This window comes from Coenobita brevimanus, chromosome 20 (genome assembly GCF_032717465.1).
Source record: "Coenobita brevimanus isolate Jiangsu-jjx chromosome 20, ASM3271746v2, whole genome shotgun sequence".
Taxonomy (NCBI): domain Eukaryota; kingdom Metazoa; phylum Arthropoda; class Malacostraca; order Decapoda; family Coenobitidae; genus Coenobita; species Coenobita brevimanus.
The window spans coordinates 6,885,163-6,905,793 of record NC_136973.1 but is presented as its reverse complement, the minus strand read 5'-3'; the positions used below and the strand labels follow the sequence as shown (position 1 = coordinate 6,905,793).

The 20,631-nt window shown below is 41.3% G+C and overlaps 1 protein-coding gene across 1 annotated transcript in view; it reads left to right on the top strand.

The window, feature by feature from the left end:
• LOC145391971 (uncharacterized) overlaps positions 1–20,293 on the top strand; it is a 56,898-nt gene extending 36,605 nt beyond the window's left edge. Inside the window, exons 5-12 of the mRNA XM_080266481.1 lie at positions 2,252–2,349; positions 3,498–3,596; positions 5,201–5,285; positions 5,736–5,832; positions 6,477–6,646; positions 8,206–8,363; positions 9,122–9,233; positions 18,127–20,293. Of these exons, the coding sequence (XP_080122607.1) occupies positions 2,252–2,349; positions 3,498–3,596; positions 5,201–5,285; positions 5,736–5,832; positions 6,477–6,646; positions 8,206–8,363; positions 9,122–9,233; positions 18,127–19,917 (2,610 nt within the window). The 3' untranslated portion in view covers positions 19,918–20,293. The remainder of the gene's footprint in view (positions 1–2,251; positions 2,350–3,497; positions 3,597–5,200; positions 5,286–5,735; positions 5,833–6,476; positions 6,647–8,205; positions 8,364–9,121; positions 9,234–18,126) is intronic.
• The last annotated feature ends 338 nt before the right edge of the window (positions 20,294–20,631 follow it).

The following is a 20,631-nucleotide window of genomic DNA, read 5'->3' as shown; positions in this document are numbered from 1 at the left end:
ACTCTTCCCTACATTCACCTTTAGATTCCGTTTCTTACACACTCTCCTAAACTCATCCACCAAGCCTTGCAGCTCCCCTTCGTCTTCATTCAACAACACAGTATCATCTGCAAACAACAGTACAGGGAGTTTCCAAACACTATCCTCTCTCACCAGGGCCACTCCAACATCCACTACCCTACCTTGTACCTCTTTTATTACCCCATCCATGTACAGATTGAACAACCATGGAGACATGACACATCCCTGTTTCAACCCAACTTTCAAAGAGAAAAATTCACTTAGTTCACCATCCACACGCACTGCAGCCTTCGCACCATCGTACATACTCTTCACAGCATTGAACAACTTCCCATCTACTCCATATATTCTTAACACTTTCCACAATCCTTGTCTATCCACCCTGTCATATGCTTTCTCCAAATCCATGAAAGACGCATACAACTTCTTTCCCTTCTCTAGAAACTTTTCCACTAAAGATCTAAGAATGAATATCTGATCTACACAACCTCTTCCCTTCCTAAAGCCTCCCTGTTCTTCTCCAACTAATTTCTCTGTTCTTTCTCTAACTCTGTCAATAAGTATCCTACCATACACTTTTCCTATTATACTAAGAAGACAAATGCCCCTATGATTACCACACACTTCTTTTTCCCCTTTTCCTTTGTACAAGGGAATAATTATACCTGACTTCCAATCCTCTGGGGCTCTACCTTTCTCCCAGACCAATCTGCACATCTTCCACATCCATTCTACTACTATCTCTCCCCCATGCTTCAGCATTTCACCACACACTCCATCAATTCCTGGGGCTTTCCCCAATTTAACTTTCTTCATTGCTTCTCACTGGTGAATTTAATAGTCTGTGCCGACATATTCCCACCAATTATCCCCCCATCATGGTCAGGCCTTCTGTTCTCTTTAGTGGATTTATTGGTATATTCTGGAAGGTTCACATCTCTCACTTCCCATCATGGCCAGGTCTTCTGTTCATACAGGTGAATATACTGTATCAGTACATGCTGAAAAATCCCCACCTCATGCCCCTATTGAAGTCTGGCTCGTCATCCTTGCAGGTAAACTTATCGGTGTATTGTGAAATATCCCATCTCTGTACATCAAGCCCAGGCACACCACTCTTATGGGAGGGTTTATTGCTATAGTCTGACAGCTCTCTCAAGTTGTACCATATTCTTTTGATTTAATCCTTTTTGCTGCTTTTGGTACACTTGGGTATTTTATTCAGGTTAACACCAGACTATTTTTTATCCAGATGTGAGGAATCCTTGCAGTCAAAATGTTAAGGTAGCTTTTGCCTTACCAGTTTATTTTTGCATGTGGCTGGCTAGTATTTGTGTGTATGTTAAGGTACTTAACCAAACTGTGTCACTATTAATAAGATGTCATGCGAGTGTCACTATTAATAAGATGTCATGTGAAAAGAGACCATTATTCTCTGAGTTAACATATATCTCATGCACTGTTTCCTTGCTTATTCATTATTCCATAATCCCATGCATTGTCCATCCATCTATCCATCATCCAATCCTACATTGCCCCATGAGGAGCGTAGGAGCCTGGGGCTAGGCAGTTGGTCTCGACATTTAAGATGAGAGTGACCAGCCTCACTCATCCCTGAGTGGCATTATATGAGCAGTCAACCTCAACCACCCCATGGATATAAACCTTCTCTGGCTCAATCTGACTGGATTGTCACTAACTTAAAATAAGCCCTTACTTAGCTGAGAATGTCATGATTTAGCCTAGATTCCTTTCTTAAGTCAGAATTTTAACTTTAAATCTTATTAATTGATGATCATATACTGTTATTTTAAATTGTGAGTAGAGAAGTATCGGGTAAGTCACTGAAGAATACAGAATAGGAGAATGAAAATAATTATGGTACATACCTACCATCATATTAAAAACTGGGTGAGTGAAGCTGAAAGCATGTCCTTCATTTTTTATGTTCTTTTAAGGGACAACTTTTGTTACTGGATGTGATCAGCCAGCATTCCACATTACAGAATATAGTCAGTTGCAATACAGAAAGGTCAGCATATATGAACATACCATAAAAAACAGGGAACATAAAAACTAAATTAAAGGCAAATGGCCACCCCTTGTGGGATTGTGGTGTCTGGCTATAGATAGATAGATAGATAGATAGCTTGCTGCACTCACTTGTAATTATATGGTCCTTACTGATTTTCACCCCTTGCACTATGGTGAATTGTGCCTTTCTCCACAGGTGACCAAGTTCAATGCATATGCCATTCATGGATCAGATCCCAACAGAGTGTATGAGAGCCTCTACCCTGCTGATGAGAATGCCACGGCACCAGACTTGTATGTACTGACTCTCTCCAAGAATTTGTATGACCAGCCTTTAAAAATCTTCCCTAAGCATTTTTTCATACATTTCTTTGATTCTGATTTTGCTGTTTTTATGCTTTGATTGTCAGTGTTATAATTTATGTATAATCCTAGTAAGCTTGAGTTGTCCTTTTGTAACTGCCAACCTTACCTTTTACTGTACCTAACCCATGGAAAGTAACATTACAAAACAGAACTTCTGGTGCCTGATAATTTCTTTGTGACCTTAACAACCAGTTTTATTATTTTTGGTTTCTTTTGAAAGGTTTAACAAAAAATATTTCATTTGAATGATGCAGGTTTTTTCCAGTCTGTGAAACAGGATCTGGCAGTTTTGTTCACACCCACCAGTGACAAATTCACAGCAGCATTAGAGCCATGTAATTGATTGTGAAATTCCCTCATGTTGGCCATGGTGCTGAAAATACTGTATAATAACTTTAATATCAGTGTCCATAGATTACCACTGTTGCAGTTGTATTGACTATTAAGTTACAGGTGATGTTTCATCCTAATCAGGATTAATTGCATGATACTGATGCAAAATGCCATTATCAGCATTAGATTCTTAGGTGCAATACTGATACCATACTACTATTAGAGCTGTTACCTCTTGTGCAGTTGAACATACAAAGTAATGAATGTTTTGCCGTATTCAAAATCTATGTGGCTATGAATGCAGCTGAGAAAGTTCATGCTAGTCACATCACTATTTGGTTTCTTAGTTAAATGAAATACCATATATTTGTGTGATGGTAATGAATTCTGATTAGTGGTGGTATTTTTGTTCCTGGCTATCCACATTATTGTATGTAGGCTCAAGTACTTCATGATATTTCTGCTGAATGATGTCCTATATGTCCACAGAATGATGCAATGATATTCCTTAATTTATTTTAACTTGGCCCAAAATTGTCATCTCCCCATCTTGAATATTGAGCGGTAACAAAAAATTAACATTAGAGTATGGTGCTAGTCATGAAAAATTGTTGTGAAAAAGATGTTAAAGCTGTAATACAGTATTGTCATTCTACATTGAGCTACATGGAATAGGGTGTACGGGAACGAAAATCTGTGCCAAGTTAAGGTAAACAAAGTGTAATGATGTCTTATTTCCTCAGCCATGCCCTCCAGTACTTCCAGCCCATTGATCTGTCTGGCCTACTTCCCGATTATGTCACAGCCCCCATGAGTCAGCTCTGGACTGATGCTCTCGAGGGGTAAGTCATCATCGTTGTTATCCTTCTTCTGCTCCTGCTCCTCCTCCTCCTCCTCCTCCTCCTCCTCCTCCTCCTCCTCCTCCTCACCACCACCCACCACCACCACCACCACCACTTTGACTGGAGACATTGTACTACAGTTCCATCCTTGTCAGATACATTTATGAATTTTGTCTCTTCATGACCTTTATAGTCCTCAAACATCTTTTGGCCAGTTTGTAGAATTATCCATACTGCAAACCTTTTTGTTAGAGAACGTTCCTTTAATTCTTTCTATCACTGTACCAGGTGATTTTGGTGAGCGTAGAAGAAACTTTTTGAAGTGGTTAGATGCAGCAGTAACTCAGCCTACTCTCTTACTTTCAGGGGGCCCTCCTAAACAGGCTAAAACTGTATGAAGGTGGCAAGAATTAATAGTGTATAAAATATGTTATTGTAGTGAGAGAAATAACATTCATATTTGGCTTTCTGTTGTCTCATTTGTTATTTGTGTCTTTAGTTCATAAGTTCTGACTGACTGATAAATGAATAATAAGCATATGATGGTTGAATAGGTTAACAGTAGGATGGTAAATGAAGAATCAAAATAGGTTTTTACTGAACTCATGCCCTATGCATTGTATCATCTCTGTCCATTGCTGTTTCTATCCATCCATCCATCCATCCATCCATCATCTAATCCTACTTCGCCCCATAAGGAGCGTAGGAGCCCGGGGCTAGGCAAGATGGTCCTGACATTTAAGATGAGAGTGACCAGTCTTGCTCATCTCTGGGTGGCATCACATGAGCAGTAAACCCGAACCACCCCTTGGATATAAACCTTCACCGGCTGAATCTGATTGGAGCGCCTTGATTACCCACTAAACCACCAGGCGCCATAATTTGGTTATATGGTTACCACCCAACGTAGTAAATGGTTTCCTGTTGTACAGGAAACCATTTGGCTTGTCACTCAGTGTAGAGTCACCCACAGGCAGAAGGAAGAAGAAAGAATGAAGGAACGAAAGACAAAAGAGGGAGTGTAAAGTCACCCGTAGGCAGAAGGACAAGGAAAGAATGAAGGAAAGAAAGACAGAAGAGGATGGAAGTAAAGAAGGACGGAGGAGAGGAAAGGGCAGACACCTGAGAGCAGCACTACATCAGGTGAGTGGATGGTGAGTGCCCCCACCTACCACTACTGGCATAATTTTAGGGGGGAGGGGAACAGTAATTAGATTTTAATTCTATATTAGCCAGTAATGCTGAAAAAACTACCTTTTTCAGTGATCACATAAAGAGGGATATGCTTGTGAAGTGGAACTAGGATATTGAAGTCTTGAGTGGTGTGTGAATTTTTGTGACTCATTTCACTAAGCATCCTGATGATAGTTCCCTCTCTTTTATGTTTTCTCTTTCATTGTTTCTGGATTTTATCTCGCCCAGTCTTTATGAGGGGATAAGGTTTGGGATGATGGTGATATAATGTAAAACTGTGTAGCTGTGTACAGTAAATTGGGGTCTGATGAGAAATAGTGTTGTAGATTACTTTTTTTTTTTAAAATAAAGAATCACATTACTGGAATTACAATGCTTAAATGCGTAGTAAACTGACGTGTTCATTCCAGACTGTTCCGGTACAAAATCACCACCACCTGGGACAGTCAGCCTCTTAATTCCACTCCTGTCGAGTTCACACTTCAAGGGTTTGAAGTAAGTCACGAGACATCTACAGTTTTTAAAAGTCATATTGGATCTTTTTGTTTATAGCTGACTTACGTTTTTGCTCTGCCATTTTGAATGTCTCAGTTCTCGTTTTGGGGTCACTTAACTTTTCATTTATTTCTCTTCCTGTGCCCTAGTCTCTGCCCTTAATAGCTCAGCCCTGTGCAGATGGTTAGGCCTGTGAGGTGGAGTCAACATTCTGAGGGCTTGAATGATGTGTAAGTGGTTGTTCGGCCCATTTCACTGTTCATGCTGTTGATACTGTAGTTCTTCCCCTTACATACTTTCCCTTTACTTACTTAGTGGACCCTGCTCCACCCCATCTTTAAGTGGGAACAGAACTGAGGATGATTTGATAATTTTGCTTGGATTTTAAGTTCCTTCAGATAAGATTTTCATTGCCTTTTAATTTTCACTTGCTGGACCATTATCCCTCAGGCTGGTGTGGAATTAAATGTGACAGCACCCTTCTATGATGACCCAGCACCAGATGGACCTGCTGGTGATCCCTTCTATGGCCTCTGGGATTATGAGGGTCAGTACAAAAAGGTTATGTTCCAGGGAGTACATGAGGGAAGTGGCTCAGAGTGGTGGCAGGAGTGGGCACAGGTACAGCGATGATTTACTGTTTCTCGTTAGACCAGCTATCAGATTTAATGGACACTATGAAGCCACCGGACTTCTGTTGGCTATAATGAACAGCATTCATTTAATGGGGTGCAGTGGGTCACAATACATGCATTTCATGAAGAACTGGAATGACAGTTATGTGAAATAAACTGCAAAAAGGTGAAGTTATGGGCCAGATTAATGTAAGATGGGTATAGCTTTCATTTTCAGTTCAAGAATATGATGTTCTAGTCATTTATTTTCAAATATGTGCTTGAAATCCCAGCCAAAGGGGGAGGGGGATATAACAAATTTTCAGCATCATCAAATCAGGCATCCCCCCAGTTAGTCCATTATAGTGAGATTCTACTGTAGTTCTAATTACTGTATTGTAAATTGGGGGAGGCTTGTAAATTAGCATTATACAGTAGCTGGCAATGAAATAGTAGCATTTTTATTTTTGTATTTTACTGTGTACTTCAGAGCCAAAAATTGTAAAAAAAGAGGCAGCACATCATGAGGACAAACTGTATACTCATTCACTCATTCTCCCCTTCATTGTATTTGCAGTGGTTGAAATGTTCTTCCTCAATGACAACGAGGAATACCTTGAGGTGGAGTTGGGGCCGTGGGGACAACACCTGCTGCTGCTGCTGAAGGGTGCACGCAACACTATCAAGCACTCACTGGCCCTCGACTACATCATCAGCTCCAGGACCTCACCCACAGAAGATGGCCCAGTCAGTCATGTCCCTTTTATAACCTTTTGGTTCTGGTGATGTATTTTATTCTTGTTGGTGGTGGGAGGGATACAGTACCTTCATGGGGTGGTGCTGATATAACCAAGCCAGTTATACAAATGTCCCTCAACTCCCTATCCCCTGAAAGGAGGAAAGTGTACTGCAGGAAAAAAATAACTTAAGCCTGTAGTCCACAAGGCTCACAATCAAATTCACCTGTGGCCACAACAACCACCACCACCTTATTTTAGGTATCTTCAAACATTTTTAATTAACTTAGGGGAAACTGTTCAAACTGAAGCATTAGATATTCCCTTCATCTAGCACTCAGAGGCCCTCAGCTACTTTATCAGTTACTGGATCCAATCCACAGATGGCAGTCTAGTGAGCTACCTCTCTGTGTTTGCCTGTTGAATTTTATCAGTGTATTTTTGCTATCTCCAGACAGTTATATTTAGCCTGGTCCATCCCTTCACTGTGATAGCCTCTTGAACCTGGTGCTGTATTTTATTTGAGTCAGGATTCTAGGAGCTTGGAAGATGATTGAATGCAAGTGTGGTCCATTCAGCAGGGCAGACTTCCCCCCCCCCCCAAACCCAGAGTGCGGGAGGAGGTCTAGATATTGGTGATGATGATGATGATGACCTACTCTAAACAGATAGTTTTATTTAGCCCGATCATTCCCCTCCCTGTGTTTGCCTCTTTAATCTGATCATGTACAATGTTTTATACTGTAGTTTATTTTGCTGTGTCCAGATGATTGTATTTAGCTTAGGGAAGACTCATCAGAATGAAAGTGTTTAGATATACCCCCACATTAACCTCATTATAGTTGAATAAAATCATGTGGTTGTCATGATAAAATAAAAAGTACAGGTATACCCTGATATACGATACCCCCAGATACGATACCCCGGCTTAGTGATGGAGGTAGAAATACCACCATACCCTGCCTAACGATGTCCAAACCCTGGTTTAATGATGTGTTTAGATTTTTTAAAAACTGATTTTGATGACAGTTTGTGTTTAGATTGATTTACAAACTGTTTTTAGACTTATATTAATGTGTTTTAGTCATATGTGGGATGAACATTGTCACTTTGGGGTACAGTTTACTAAGTTTAATTTTTTCCAGACTATATATTTGATGATTTTCAAGTTTTATTTTTGGGCATAGGTAAGATATAAACTGCCTGTAGGCTTAGTTTAGCTTGTTTTAAAGCTGTTTGGGGGTTTAGGTGAGCTAGGAACTTGTTTTTGGACTCATTTGGGTGGGTTGAGGACTTGGTTGGGGGAAAACCCAAGGCTCAAAAATACATCCCTATACTTTACATGTTAAATCTACCCCAGTATACGATACCCCGCCTAGCGATGGGTTTTTGCTTAACCAGTTGCATCGTTAAACTGGGATATACCCATATGTCATCATACTGAATGGGTCAAGTCAGTTAACACTGTCACTGCATTGGATGTTTTTCATTTTACTGTACTTGATGGTAGTGCAAATTGTCTTGAATGTTTGGGTTATTAATATCACTTCTGTCTTGAACTTGTTTCAGGGTGAGTGGAAGGGGTCTGCAATGATCCCACCCTCATACTTCCCTCCAAATGTGTCCCGTATGAATGCCTATGCCATCCATGGGGTCAACGATGCACGGCAGTACCAGGCCCTCTACCCAGCACCACACAACGACCCCAACTACTCCCAGCCAGACTTGTAAGTACATGCAGGTGCAGTGCAGCCTCGATATAACAAACTAATTGGTACCAGACCCTTGATGTTAAAGCCAAACACCATGCTGTTCAGTAATTTCCCAGGCGTCGTGGCATTTACCAAACAAAGATTGTTAAATGTAGAGCGTCATTTGGCCGTACAGTTTCACACAGTAACGTGCAGCTTGGTCTAAATGGCTCTTTTTCTCAATAAATGCTCTATTTATGGTACCTCTCACAATGGTGGTCGCCTAGAGACTGATGCGGCATTCTGCGGGATGCAGAGGAATGCAGGTGAGTGTGTGTGCGTGCGTGCAGGTGTGTGTGTAGAGACACCATGGTGGTTGGTGTTTCCTGTGCATCCATCCTTTTGCCGAACAAATTCGCTAAATGAACATAATTTTGGCCAACTCAAGGTGGTCGTTAAACCCGAAAGTCGATAAAAGAGGGTTCTGTATATTGAGGGTTTGCTGTCTTTGGAAATCTCAGCTTCTGTATGCTAACCTGGTTTTCATTCTTGACATGTGTTCAGGTTTGTATTGATTCATCTGTTGTGTTTAAGCAAAATTCATAGACAAGGTTTTATTGATGATAGCATTTTCTTTACCAACAGTAATAAACATAATGACGAATATGAAAGTTATGTTCCATTTGTCTTTAATATCATAACTTATTTTAATTAGCAGAATAATACAGAGTTAAGAATATTATATGTTGCCATCATCATCGTGTAGAACAATTAATCTGCTTTTTCCCCCACAGCCACAGACTCGACTTATTCCAGCCCATTGACTTTGAGTACCAGGTGAAGGACAACAGCGAGTACTCTCAGGTGTGGCTGGATGCGATAGAGTCGAGTGGCACAACGCCTGCGGTGAGTGGCTGGTCACGTCCCTTAATGCTGGCGACACTGGCCGGGACGGTGGTGGGGGCGGCATGGCTGGCTGCACGCTGGTGAGACATGCTGGTAGTGGGGGTAGTGGTGGTGATGGTGATATAGTCAGTTTGTTTTACCTGACAGAACCAGGACACTTCCACAACCTGAATACTGTGTTCTGTATGCATAAAATTTCATGAGCCTTAGTTATGAGGCAGGAATGTTCTGCCTTGGTCAACAGTCAAATTACCTCAATAATCTGGCTACAGGCAACCATCAGCTGAGTTTAAAGAGATTAGAGAACTCTGTCAGTTAAACCAAACAGACTATAATGGTGGTGGTGGCAGGGTTTCATCCAGCCTAGATGGGAATGAGAGGGAAAGTATATTGGGGGTTTAGTGCCAGTTTCATTTATGTCTAGGATGTGTGGAAGCAAATGATACTTCAGCTACTTGATTCTGGATGCTGTCGTTTTTAGTTATTTTTTCTTCCACCAAATGATTTTATTCAACTTGGAAACACTTCACATATACTGAGTTGTTTGTTAAGGTTGTCTGTAATCCATCCAGTTTGAAAAATACATCCTGCATTGAATAAAATTGTCACAAGAGGCCAGGAATGAAATTAAGATGTCCCTGGATAAAATGCTTCAAACATCTTTAAGTAAGACATGCTTCTGGTTTATGACTGATGACTTAACAGCACAAAAGCACTCATTTCTGACTTTAAATTAGCTCTAAGTGAAGGGTAGCTGTTAATTCATCAGCAGTTTAATAATAAAAGAAATAAATGAAGTAGCTTTGAGTAAGGGCTACATACAGTATACATTCAGTTATCATTTATACTGAGCAGACATTTCACAATTTAATGTTTGTACCAGAAATACTACAGTATTTGGTATCCCAGATTATTTATAGAACACTAAAAAAACAGTTCAAATGTAGATATTTTGGAGGGGAATATCTAGTCTTGTATCAAAGGCTTGAAGTTGCAATCATCCCCCAATCCACTTCCCATAGATGAAACCCTGTAGAGGTAACTGTGATACTGGTAAAACAAGTTACCAATGGTTGTGATGAAGTTAGCAGAAGCTAAGGGGGTAATACAGTACTATGCATACTTAACCTTGGTCATTACCATGACAGTACTTTTTAATCCCTTTCAGTCTGATGGCTTAGGTTTTATTTATTCCTCCAACTACCACACAGTTTCATTTAGTTAGGAGCATCCTGGTAGTGAAGGATGCTATACTCATTTTACTCAGACTTGGCCTAAAATTGACAATGCTTCACCTTCGGTGCTAAGTTGTACCAATAGATTAACACTAGAATATGGTACTAGTCATGAAGAAGTGCTGTGAAAAGGATGTAGAGCAGTATATTGTCCTTTTCAACCACTGAGCTACATGAAATAAGTTGCTAAAAAACAAAATCCTGAGTCAAAAAAGTAAAAAGAGTACTGTATAGTGAAGGTTATACTCATAGGTAATATATGCAAATTGAAACGTTTCTCTGATGTTGTTTATAATTATGTGGGAGCAACATGAAGGAAGTGAAAATGATATCCTTGGACTAAATCGGTTAACCTCTTTTGTCCAATGGTGTATTTTTCAACTTTCTTTTTACTGAGTTATCGACAGTTTCATTGGATTTAGGAGAGACCTTATGTGGTGAAGAGCTTAATGAAGGCTGTTTAAAACTTTGCTACAGTAGTTTGAAAAACCATATGAGCTAAATAAAATGACATGAAGGTAGCAAGTTTTATATAAAAAATGCCATTGTACTGAAGGGGTTAGCAGGGAAGGTGATGGGAGCAGTTCAGTATCCAAAAATTATCATTAGCTAATCTCACTCTTCCCCCACTCTGGGGTTCATGCTCCTGCTCACATCTCCTTATACTGTACCACTAACTCCTGGTGTACAGTATGCTTGCAATAATACGAACTAATCAACAACTGTACATACAATCCATCATGCAAAGTAGTCTTGTAAGGTGACATTCAATTTTCCTCTTCTGAATATTGCTTGTTAACAGAATACATGAAGGTTGATTATATAAGGAAGTGTTGGTAAGGCACTGAGTGAAAATTTAGCTGTAATGTAGCTTGATTTGCATTAATAATAAATTCATAATGAAGAAGTTTTCATTAAAAAATGTTCATCTGCTTCAGGCAGAGATGATACAGGGTTTGTTGGCCTTATTTAGTGTATCATAGAACCTGTTGAAAGGTATGCAGGTGTTAGGTAATAGAACATTTTTGATGAGGAGTATTTTCTGTCTGTCTTTTATCATGGTGAAGGTGTTGTAACCAGTTTATTTTCTCATATGTTTGTACCGTACATGCAATCAACCACCATTCCTTTATATATATATAAGTATAAGATTAACTGAATATGAAGCATTTGTACATTTTTTCTTATGGAAGAGTACTGTAGTTCAAAGACTGTACAAAAGAGTTCATGACAATTGTTAAAAGCCATAGTCCTTAGAGTCTTTTCACTTTTTAAAAGATACATAACTAGCACAGTAAACTCTCAGTTATCCAACGTAATTCAGCCAAGCCCTACACCGAATAAAGTGGAACACTGGATATTGCATAGTACCCCCCCCATTGGCTCAACATTCGGTGATGAGCCGGACTTTGTTACTATCTGTCTTGACCCTCTGTCTTAAAAATTTCCCATGAGTAAAAGATGAAAACTAAGCATGAAATCTATCTATCTATCTATTGCCAGACGCCTCAATCCCGTTTGGGGTGGCCACAAACAAATCGCCTCCAAGTCGCCCTGTCCCCCGCCATTTCACTGCCCTGCTCCCAACTCACACCCCCCTCTCTCATATACCTCTCTACCCCATCCCTCCATCTCATCCTCGGCCTCCCCCTCCCTCTTCCCCCCTCCACCTCACTCACATACACTCTCTTCGTCAGTCTTTCACCCTCCATCATCTCCACATGGCCAAACCACCTCAGTGTGTTCCTCATAATGCTTCCTATCACATCCACATCAACACCACAACGCTCCTTTATATCCTCATTTGTCAGCCTGTCTCTCCATGTGACTCCACAGGCTCCTCTTAAATAACTCATTTCCACTGCTCTCACTCTTGACTTGTGTCCTTCCGACAACGTCCAAGCTTCACTTCCTTATGTTAGAGTTGGTATCACAATACTGTCTTGTAGTAACTTTTTCACTTCCATGCTCACTTCCCTGTTTCTTATCACTGCTTTCAAAGAACCAGCAACCTTTCTTCCCTGCTGTACCCTTTCAAGCACTTCACCCTCCAAACCTCCATCCTTACTCATCACACTACCCAAGTACTTAAACGTACTCACATTTTCCAATTCCTCACCATCCAACCTCGCTGTACATTCACTGACTTCACCTCTCTCAAAGACCATCACTTTACTCTTCCCTACATTCACCTTTAGATTCCGTTTCTTACACACTCTCCCAGACTCATCCACCAAGCCTTGCAGCTCCCCTTCGTCTTCACTCAACAACACAGTATCATCTGCAAACAATAGTACAGGGAGTTTCCAAACACTATCCTCTCTCACCAGGGCCACTCCAACATCCACTACCCTACCTTGTACCTCTTTTATTACCCCATCCATGTACAGCATGAAATATAATATAGTATTGATACAGTACTGTACAGTAATACTGTACAGTACAATCCCAGTTAACTGGGAAACTTGGGGAATTTACTTTCCCAGTCACTTATTTTTCCCAGACATCTGAAATATACTCGTATATATAGGCTATATCATTGCGGTATATATAATACCACTCATATCCAGGGCCACACAAACATTTCCATTTAAAACATAACCTCCATTTAAACACACTCCATAGATGTAACTATACCTGATTGCAGTGTCTTGCAGTAGTGCTTAATGCACATGGTAAGTTCATTTTGTTAAACATTATTTCATTCATAAAACATGGAAAAGTAAACCAAAGAAACAAATCCTGAGCATTTATTGGTGAACTGATGATCAGGAAAGTAGTGTTGTACAGTAGAATTATCAGGACTCCCTTGCTTACAGTTGTGTATATGGCCGTGGTCCGCCAATTTATTCCTCACCTGACCACCATGACTCCACTCCTTACTTGCCACTCAGCTGTTTTGCAGTTAATGCATTAACTACGTATGAATTGCAGACGCAGTAATCATCAGTTCACCAATAAACATGAAGGTTTATTCCATCCATCCATTATCCTATCCTATGTCGCCCCATGAGAAGTGTAGGAGCCTGGGGCTAGGCAAGTTGGTCCTGACATTTAAGATGAGAGTGACCAGCCTCATTCATCCCAGAGTGGCATTACGTGAGCAATAAACTCCAACCACCCCTTGGATATAAGCCTACACAGGTTCAGTCCAATTGGAGTGCCTTAATTACCCACTAAACCACCAGGTGCCATAATTTGGCTATATAGTTACCACCCAGCATAGTAAATGGTTTCCTGATGTACAGGAAATCATTTGGCTTGTTACTCAGTGCTGAGTCACCCATAGACAGAAAGAAGAGGAAAGAAAGACAGAAGAGAGAGTGTAAAGTCACCTGTAGGCAGAAGAAAGAGGAAAGAATGAAGGAAAGAAAGACAGAAGAGGAAGGAAGGAAAAGAGGAAAGGGCAGACACCCAAAGCAGCACTACATTGAGTGAGTGGATGGTGAGCACCCCCACCTACCACATACACTACTTAGTTTATTTTTAAGAATAATGAAAGAGTGTTAGTGTCAACTTTAACACATGGATGTGAACATGAAAATGAAAAGTCAAGAGTAAGAGCAGTGAAGATGGGACTGCTGAGGAATGTATGTGGAGTACAGAAGGTGGATAGGATATGAAATAACGTGATTCGTGAAAGATGTGGAGTGAGGAAGTCGTTGGACACCGGAATCGAAGAGAGTGTACTGAGATGGTATGGTCATGTGGAGAGAATGGATAACAATAAAGTGGTGAAAAAGGTATATCTGAGCGAATTTGAAGGAGGGAGGTGGCAAGGTAGGCCAGGGAGAAGGTAGAGGGATATGGTGGATGAGTGTGTGAGGAAGAGAGGTTTGGAAGTCGGTGAGGTTAGGGAACTGACAAGAGATTGAGCTGGCTGGATGATTGTTGTGAGGAGAAGTGCATGATCAGGGATTTGGCACCCCATTTTAACGTGACAGCATCCAGATTGACTCAATTGGATACGTTTATGTGAAGCTACAGAACGTGGTGAATTTTTTTGGCGTATCCAATACAGCTAGGATTCCAGGGGCTTGAATGATGAGTGAATGGAAGCGTGGCCCATTGGATTGGGCAAATTTGGGCTGTCTGGCCATTGCTACCCCTCACCCTGCCCTAGGGTGGGAAAGGAGGTCCGGATGATGATGATGATTTAAGAATTAATATTTAACAAAATGGTGCCTACCCTCCTCTCTTCCTATTTCTCCCATCTTTCCTGTCACTTCTTATTGCTTTTCTTTCCTTTACAGGTGGCTTTACATTGAGTGACAAGCCAAATGGTTTCCTGTAAGTCAAGAAACCATTTACAATGCTGGGTGGTAACAATATAACCAAACCATACGTGCTCCCAACATGTCAACAAGTGGGTTGGTGGAGGGTTAGTGCCCCTCCCCGTAAAACAGATAACTCAAAGTCAAGTAGCCACCCCTTATGGGATTATGACGTCTGGCAGTAGATAGATAGATAGATTTGCCAAGACTCTGAAAGATACTGCAAGCTCATTTGTAGTTAGAGTCGGTTCATCCATCCATCCATCATCCAATCCTACATTGCCCCAAGAGGAGCGTAGGAGCCCTGGGCTAGGCAGTTGGTCCCGATATTTAAGATGAGAGTGACCAGCCTCACTCATCCCTGAGTGGTATTACATGAGCAATCAACCCCAACCATCCCTTGGATATAAACCTTCACCGGCTCAATCCGATTGGAGCTCAATAATTACCCACTAAACCACCAGGTGCCAAAATTTGGTTATATGGTTACCACCCAGCATAGAAAATGGTTTCCTGGTGTACAGGAAACCATTTGGCTTGTCACTCAGTGTAGAGTCATCCACAAGCTGAAGGAAGAGGAAACAATGAAGGAAAGAAAGACAGAAGAGGGAGTGTAAAGTCACCCGTAGGCAGAAGGATAAGGAAAGAATGAAGGAAAGAAAGACAGAAGAGAATGGAAAGAAAGAAGGACGGAGGGGAAGGGGCAGACACCCGAGAGCAGCACTACATCGAGTGAGTGGATGGTTAGCTCCCCCACCTACCACATTAGAGTCGGTTCATTAGGTAGAAAATCATACGGATACAATACAGTCTTAATACAGTACATAGTGTACTATGTACTTATCTAGTAATGACATCAGTGGAGGGTACAGTTGTACACCATGCAGTACAATACAGTTCACTTAATCTCGTGTGGTCTGTTGGCAGTAATTACCTGTAGAGTAACTTCAGAATCACAATAGAGGACTAGGACATGAAGCACTTAGAGGCCACAAGCATCGCAACAACAATGAGTGAGACATTGGAGGCCACAGAGTAAGTCTTAGAACTAGGGTTTTGCCACCACATAGTCACAAGAGCAGAGCACATAGATACTTCTTCACTGAGCAAGATCCATGGGAGAGAATGATAGGCTTAGCACGCTGGATGGGCTGCTTCCACAACAAATTTTGATTGGGAGGTGTGTTGTATGATTTTCCTGGGTGCCAGTTGGCTACCACATATGAACCAGTTGATACGCCTCAACTCTGGATAATGCATAGAATCGTCGGTTACTTCCTGTTTCTGTGCCGGGTGATGCATAATTTTGTCAGATATTGCTTTAATAGAGCCACCGGATATTGCGACGACAGATAATTGAGAGTTTACTGTTAGTAAGGTATGGTAAGTAGCTTTATTGCTAATTCATAGCCACAGTAACATTCCTGTCTTGAAAAAGAAACAAGTGCTACTGTATTTATTTATTTATGGTACATATTTCTGATGGCCTATGTTTAGTTGAATTCATAAGCATTCCAAAATTTAGTATAGAGTGGAGTCGGCCAATACGTGGTGATGTGATGCACATTTCCACAAAACTCCTTATATATACGGTGATGCCAATGAAGCCTGTTGTCTTGGCAATGCAGTGGGAGTGCTGATCAACTCACCATGCAGCAGGGTTAAGTATTTTGATTCCTGTGTCCCTGATGTAAGTTTTAGTCATTAGATTAATATTCCTTGTGTCCCTGTACTACTGTAGAACATGGTGATGTGGGTGTGGATGGTGAATAATGGTGATAGAACACAGTACTGTAAAAGCAAGTATAAAACTTATAGCAATGGTTGTAATGTAGTATGACATAATTCACTTGCAGTCCTATATACACTAAATGTGTTATAGTCCATACGTAAGGATTTTGAGGTGTACAGATCATTGCACCCACACTAACTTGTTTTTATTATTTTCTTTGTTTAGTTAAAAGAAGATCCATGATTATTTATTTATTAAAACATAGTATATTTGTATATAAATATAGGTAACAGAGCACTAAACCACCTGACATTATGAATTGCAATCAGTGAGCTAAGGGAGAATGTAAAAAAGAAAAGAAAAAAGAAAATTGACAATGAGACAGGCAGAAGAGAAGTCAAAGCCAAATCATCCAGTAAAAAGGAAGACTGTTGTGAATGAAGACTCTTATTTCAGGTTCAGCAATTGAACAGGTGGAAAGTACATCTTTGTACTGCCATATATTGCAAGGTAGGGAGTAATTACTGGCAGAAAAGCAAAGGAGTTCTCCAGATGCCTACCACATGAGAAACCAAGACTTGCTAGCTTAGTAGCATTTCCATTTTCTCTTTCTGACTTTAGTGTTTGTTAATGTGCAGAAATATTGTATAGGAAAATGAATTAGTATTTGAATTTTTATCTGGCCTTCCCAGGAAATAGTATAACAAATGCAGGAAATTTTTTCATTGATTTGTATGTCAATGTTCTTGTTTAATATTTTTTTATTGGTGTCTCTGGGTTTGTATGGATGATCACCTCCAATTGATAGTTCAAACAAAATGCACTCCCTTTTGCTTTTGTTAGTTTCAGTATGTTCCAAATATTACATTTACCTAACTAGTTTTGAAGAGGAGGTAGCGAACAGAAGTTTCATCAACAATTTTTTTTCCCAGCACTTTTTTTTTTTTTTTTTTCTACAAATATTTTTCCTCTAGTAGCCTAATCCAAGGCGACTCCACCTTACATAAGAAAATAAGATGTTCTACAGTAGCAGTCTTCCTTTTCGAGATGGTGCAGAAAGTACTGCTTATAACACACTTTGTTTATACTCTTGTGTTCTTTTATCCGTGTGCCACCTGAATACGGCAACTGTGGTAGGATGGCATGAGGAGGTCAGTGATAATAGTCTTTTTATTTAAATGTCCATGGGTTCTTGATGCTTGATTTAAATTTTCCCTGTTTGGAATCCTTTATACATCAGTAATTGGGCTGTTTCCTGTGATGAAATGGTTGCCTTGTCTTGATGTTTTGTACAAATACTGAATATACTTACAGAAGGTATGTGCATCTTATACAAAGTGTATTGCTGCATGTGGAAATAACAAACTGAATGCCATAGTTGTTTTATTATTCTAACATGTTGTAATGTAGGTAAAAGTGACATACTGAAGCTAATTAGCATGACATACTAACTCCTGCTTGATAGTACTCAAGGTGACTGGACATGTGCATGAAGTACCTACTTTTGCATGGTTAAATACATGTGATACACTGAGGGTGCATGGGAATGGTTGAGCAATAGTTGTTCTGTATTTAATATTGACTGATAGTGAAACAAATACAGTATATATAAATAACTTCACACAGTGCATTAAGTGTTGTCAAATGTTCAGCCGCGGTTTGAGGCAGAGACGGAGGTGGCGGCCGTGACAGAGCTGGGACCAGTTGAGACCACCCCTGAACCCACAACTCTGCCTTCAACCACTGTCCCACCAACAACATATGAAGAGACAGTTTTACCCAGGACGTATGAAGTGACAGATGCACCTAGATCGCATGAAGCGACCGTCCTTGATACAACCACCCCAGAACCAACAACTTTCATCCCAACAACTCAGCCAGAACCTGTGGAGGAACCTGATACTCAGCCCACCCCAAGGTTTGATGAGCCACCACCACCACGTACTCCACCACAGCCACAGAAAATTGATTTATCTGTGCTCCGCATTCAGCGTGTAAAGGAACAGCCACAGCTACAGGTTGCACTCGAACCCAGACCCATCCCAGAGCCGGAACTTCTTATAATATCTAGAAATCCCTCTCGTCTTTTTGGAATTCAGAGCTCTCAGTCAGGCTCACAGGGACTTCAGCAGCGGCCACCAATCCATATTCAAAGACACCAGCAAGATGTACAAACTCAGCCCCAGCAGCGACCACCAATCCATATTCAAAGACACCAGCAAGAAGTACAAACTCAGCCCCAACAGCAACTGCCACACCGGAGACGGCCTCAAAACAGAGTTCGAGGTCAGCAGAATCAGCGTCCTTTCCATCAACAAAGTCAGTTTCTTCATGGTGAGAGACCACAGCAAGGTCAGGTATTTCATCGAGGTCAAGTACGGTTCCAAACTCGCAGGAATCCCCAGGGTCAGGTATTCCAGCGAGGTCAGGGACAATTCCAGACTCGCAGGAATCCTCAGGGCCAGGCATTCCACACCAACGAATTTAATGGCCAAGAAGACCCTCAAGCCAACTTCCATGAGGAGCAATTCCAGCAGCTAGAAGGTAACCCAGGCTCAAAGTTGTCAAGAACACCTGATGAAGAAGCTCAAAGGATGGCAGAAGAGGAAGCCATAAGGGAGGCAGAAGAAACTGCTGAGAGAGGGGCAGCAGAGGAAGCAGCTAGAAGAGAGGCAGCAGAGGAAGCAGCTAGAAGAGAGGCAGCAGAGGAAGCAGCTAGAAGAGAGGCAGCAGAGGAAGCAGCTAGAAGAGAGGCAGCAGAGGAAGCAGCTAGAAGAGAGGCAGCAGAGGAAGCATCTAGAAGAGAGGCAGCAGAAGAAGCAGCTAGAAGAGAGGCAGCAGAGGAAGCAGCCAGAAGAGAGGCAGCAGAGGAAGCATCTAGAAGAGAGGCAGCAGAAGAAGCAGCTAGAAAAGAAGCAGCAGAGGAAGCAGCTAGAAGAAAAGCAGCAGAAGAAGCAGCCAGAAGAGATGAAGCAGCTAGAAGAAAAGCAGATGAAGAAACAGCTAGAAGAGAGGAAGCAGCTAGAAGAAAAGCGGCAGAGGAAGCAGCCAGAGGAGAGGAAGCAGCTAGAAGAGAGGCAGCAGAGGAAGCAGTTAGAAGAGAGGCAGCAGAGGAAGCAGCTAGAAGAGAGGCAGCAGAGGAAGCAGCTAGAAGAGAGGCAGTGGAGGAAGCTGCTCAAAGAGAAACAGCAGCTGAGGAAGCAGCTCTGAGGGAAGCAGCCATGGTAGCATCCTTGGCAGAGCAATCACCACCACTCCCTCCCTCTCACCCGGTATGCTTCCGGCCAGGATTAGTAGCAGATGAGGATCGCTGCTGGGTATTCCATGAATGTGTCCTGGAAGGAGGCGTCTGGGAAATGTACTCTTGGAAGTGTATGAGAGGGCATGTGTTTGATGCTGCGTCTACTTCGTGTGTCAGAGGCAGATGCAGGAGGCTTGGCTGAGGCATTGCTGTGATACTTGTATGGATGCTTTAATCAAGGGTGTGAAAGAATGACAGTGACTATGAGTCTGAGGTAAATGAAGGACTATTTTGAGCTCAGCAACCTTTCTGAAAGTTTTGGTCCATTTATGATCATGTGTTTGTGTCTGAAATTTATGTCAAATTTTGTTTTGTCAGTGTGGTACTGTATGAGTTTCTGGTGTATATTTAATATTGTAGAAAAACTCAGTTTTATGCAGTTGTGTAATTTAGGTACAGTATTGCATTCTCATGAAATGGTAAGTACCAGTATTTATCAGTGCTGCATAAGTTATATTTCTGCTGAATTAAAGCAGTTTGTTATTAGCTTTTTGTTAAGCATGCAGAGTATACTTGTCGAAGAGCTCTGTCCTTTAACAGTGAATGTGAAGGAAGAAGCTTTCATTTGTATGTGGTGTTACTGTTTTAATAAAAATGTGATTTTTAAACTTATTTAAGTGAAACCAGATGTTAGTGGAAGGATAACTGTTGTCTATCTATATATAGCCCGACGCCCTAATCCTGCAAAGGGTGGCCGCAGACAAAACGCCTCCAAGTCGCTCTCACCCACCATTTGACTGCCCTCCCCCCAACTCACTCCTCCCTTCCTCATATACCTCTCAACTCCATCCCTCCACCTCATCCTTGGTCTCTCCCTCCCTCCACTTCACCTTCATACACCCTCTTAGTCAGTTGT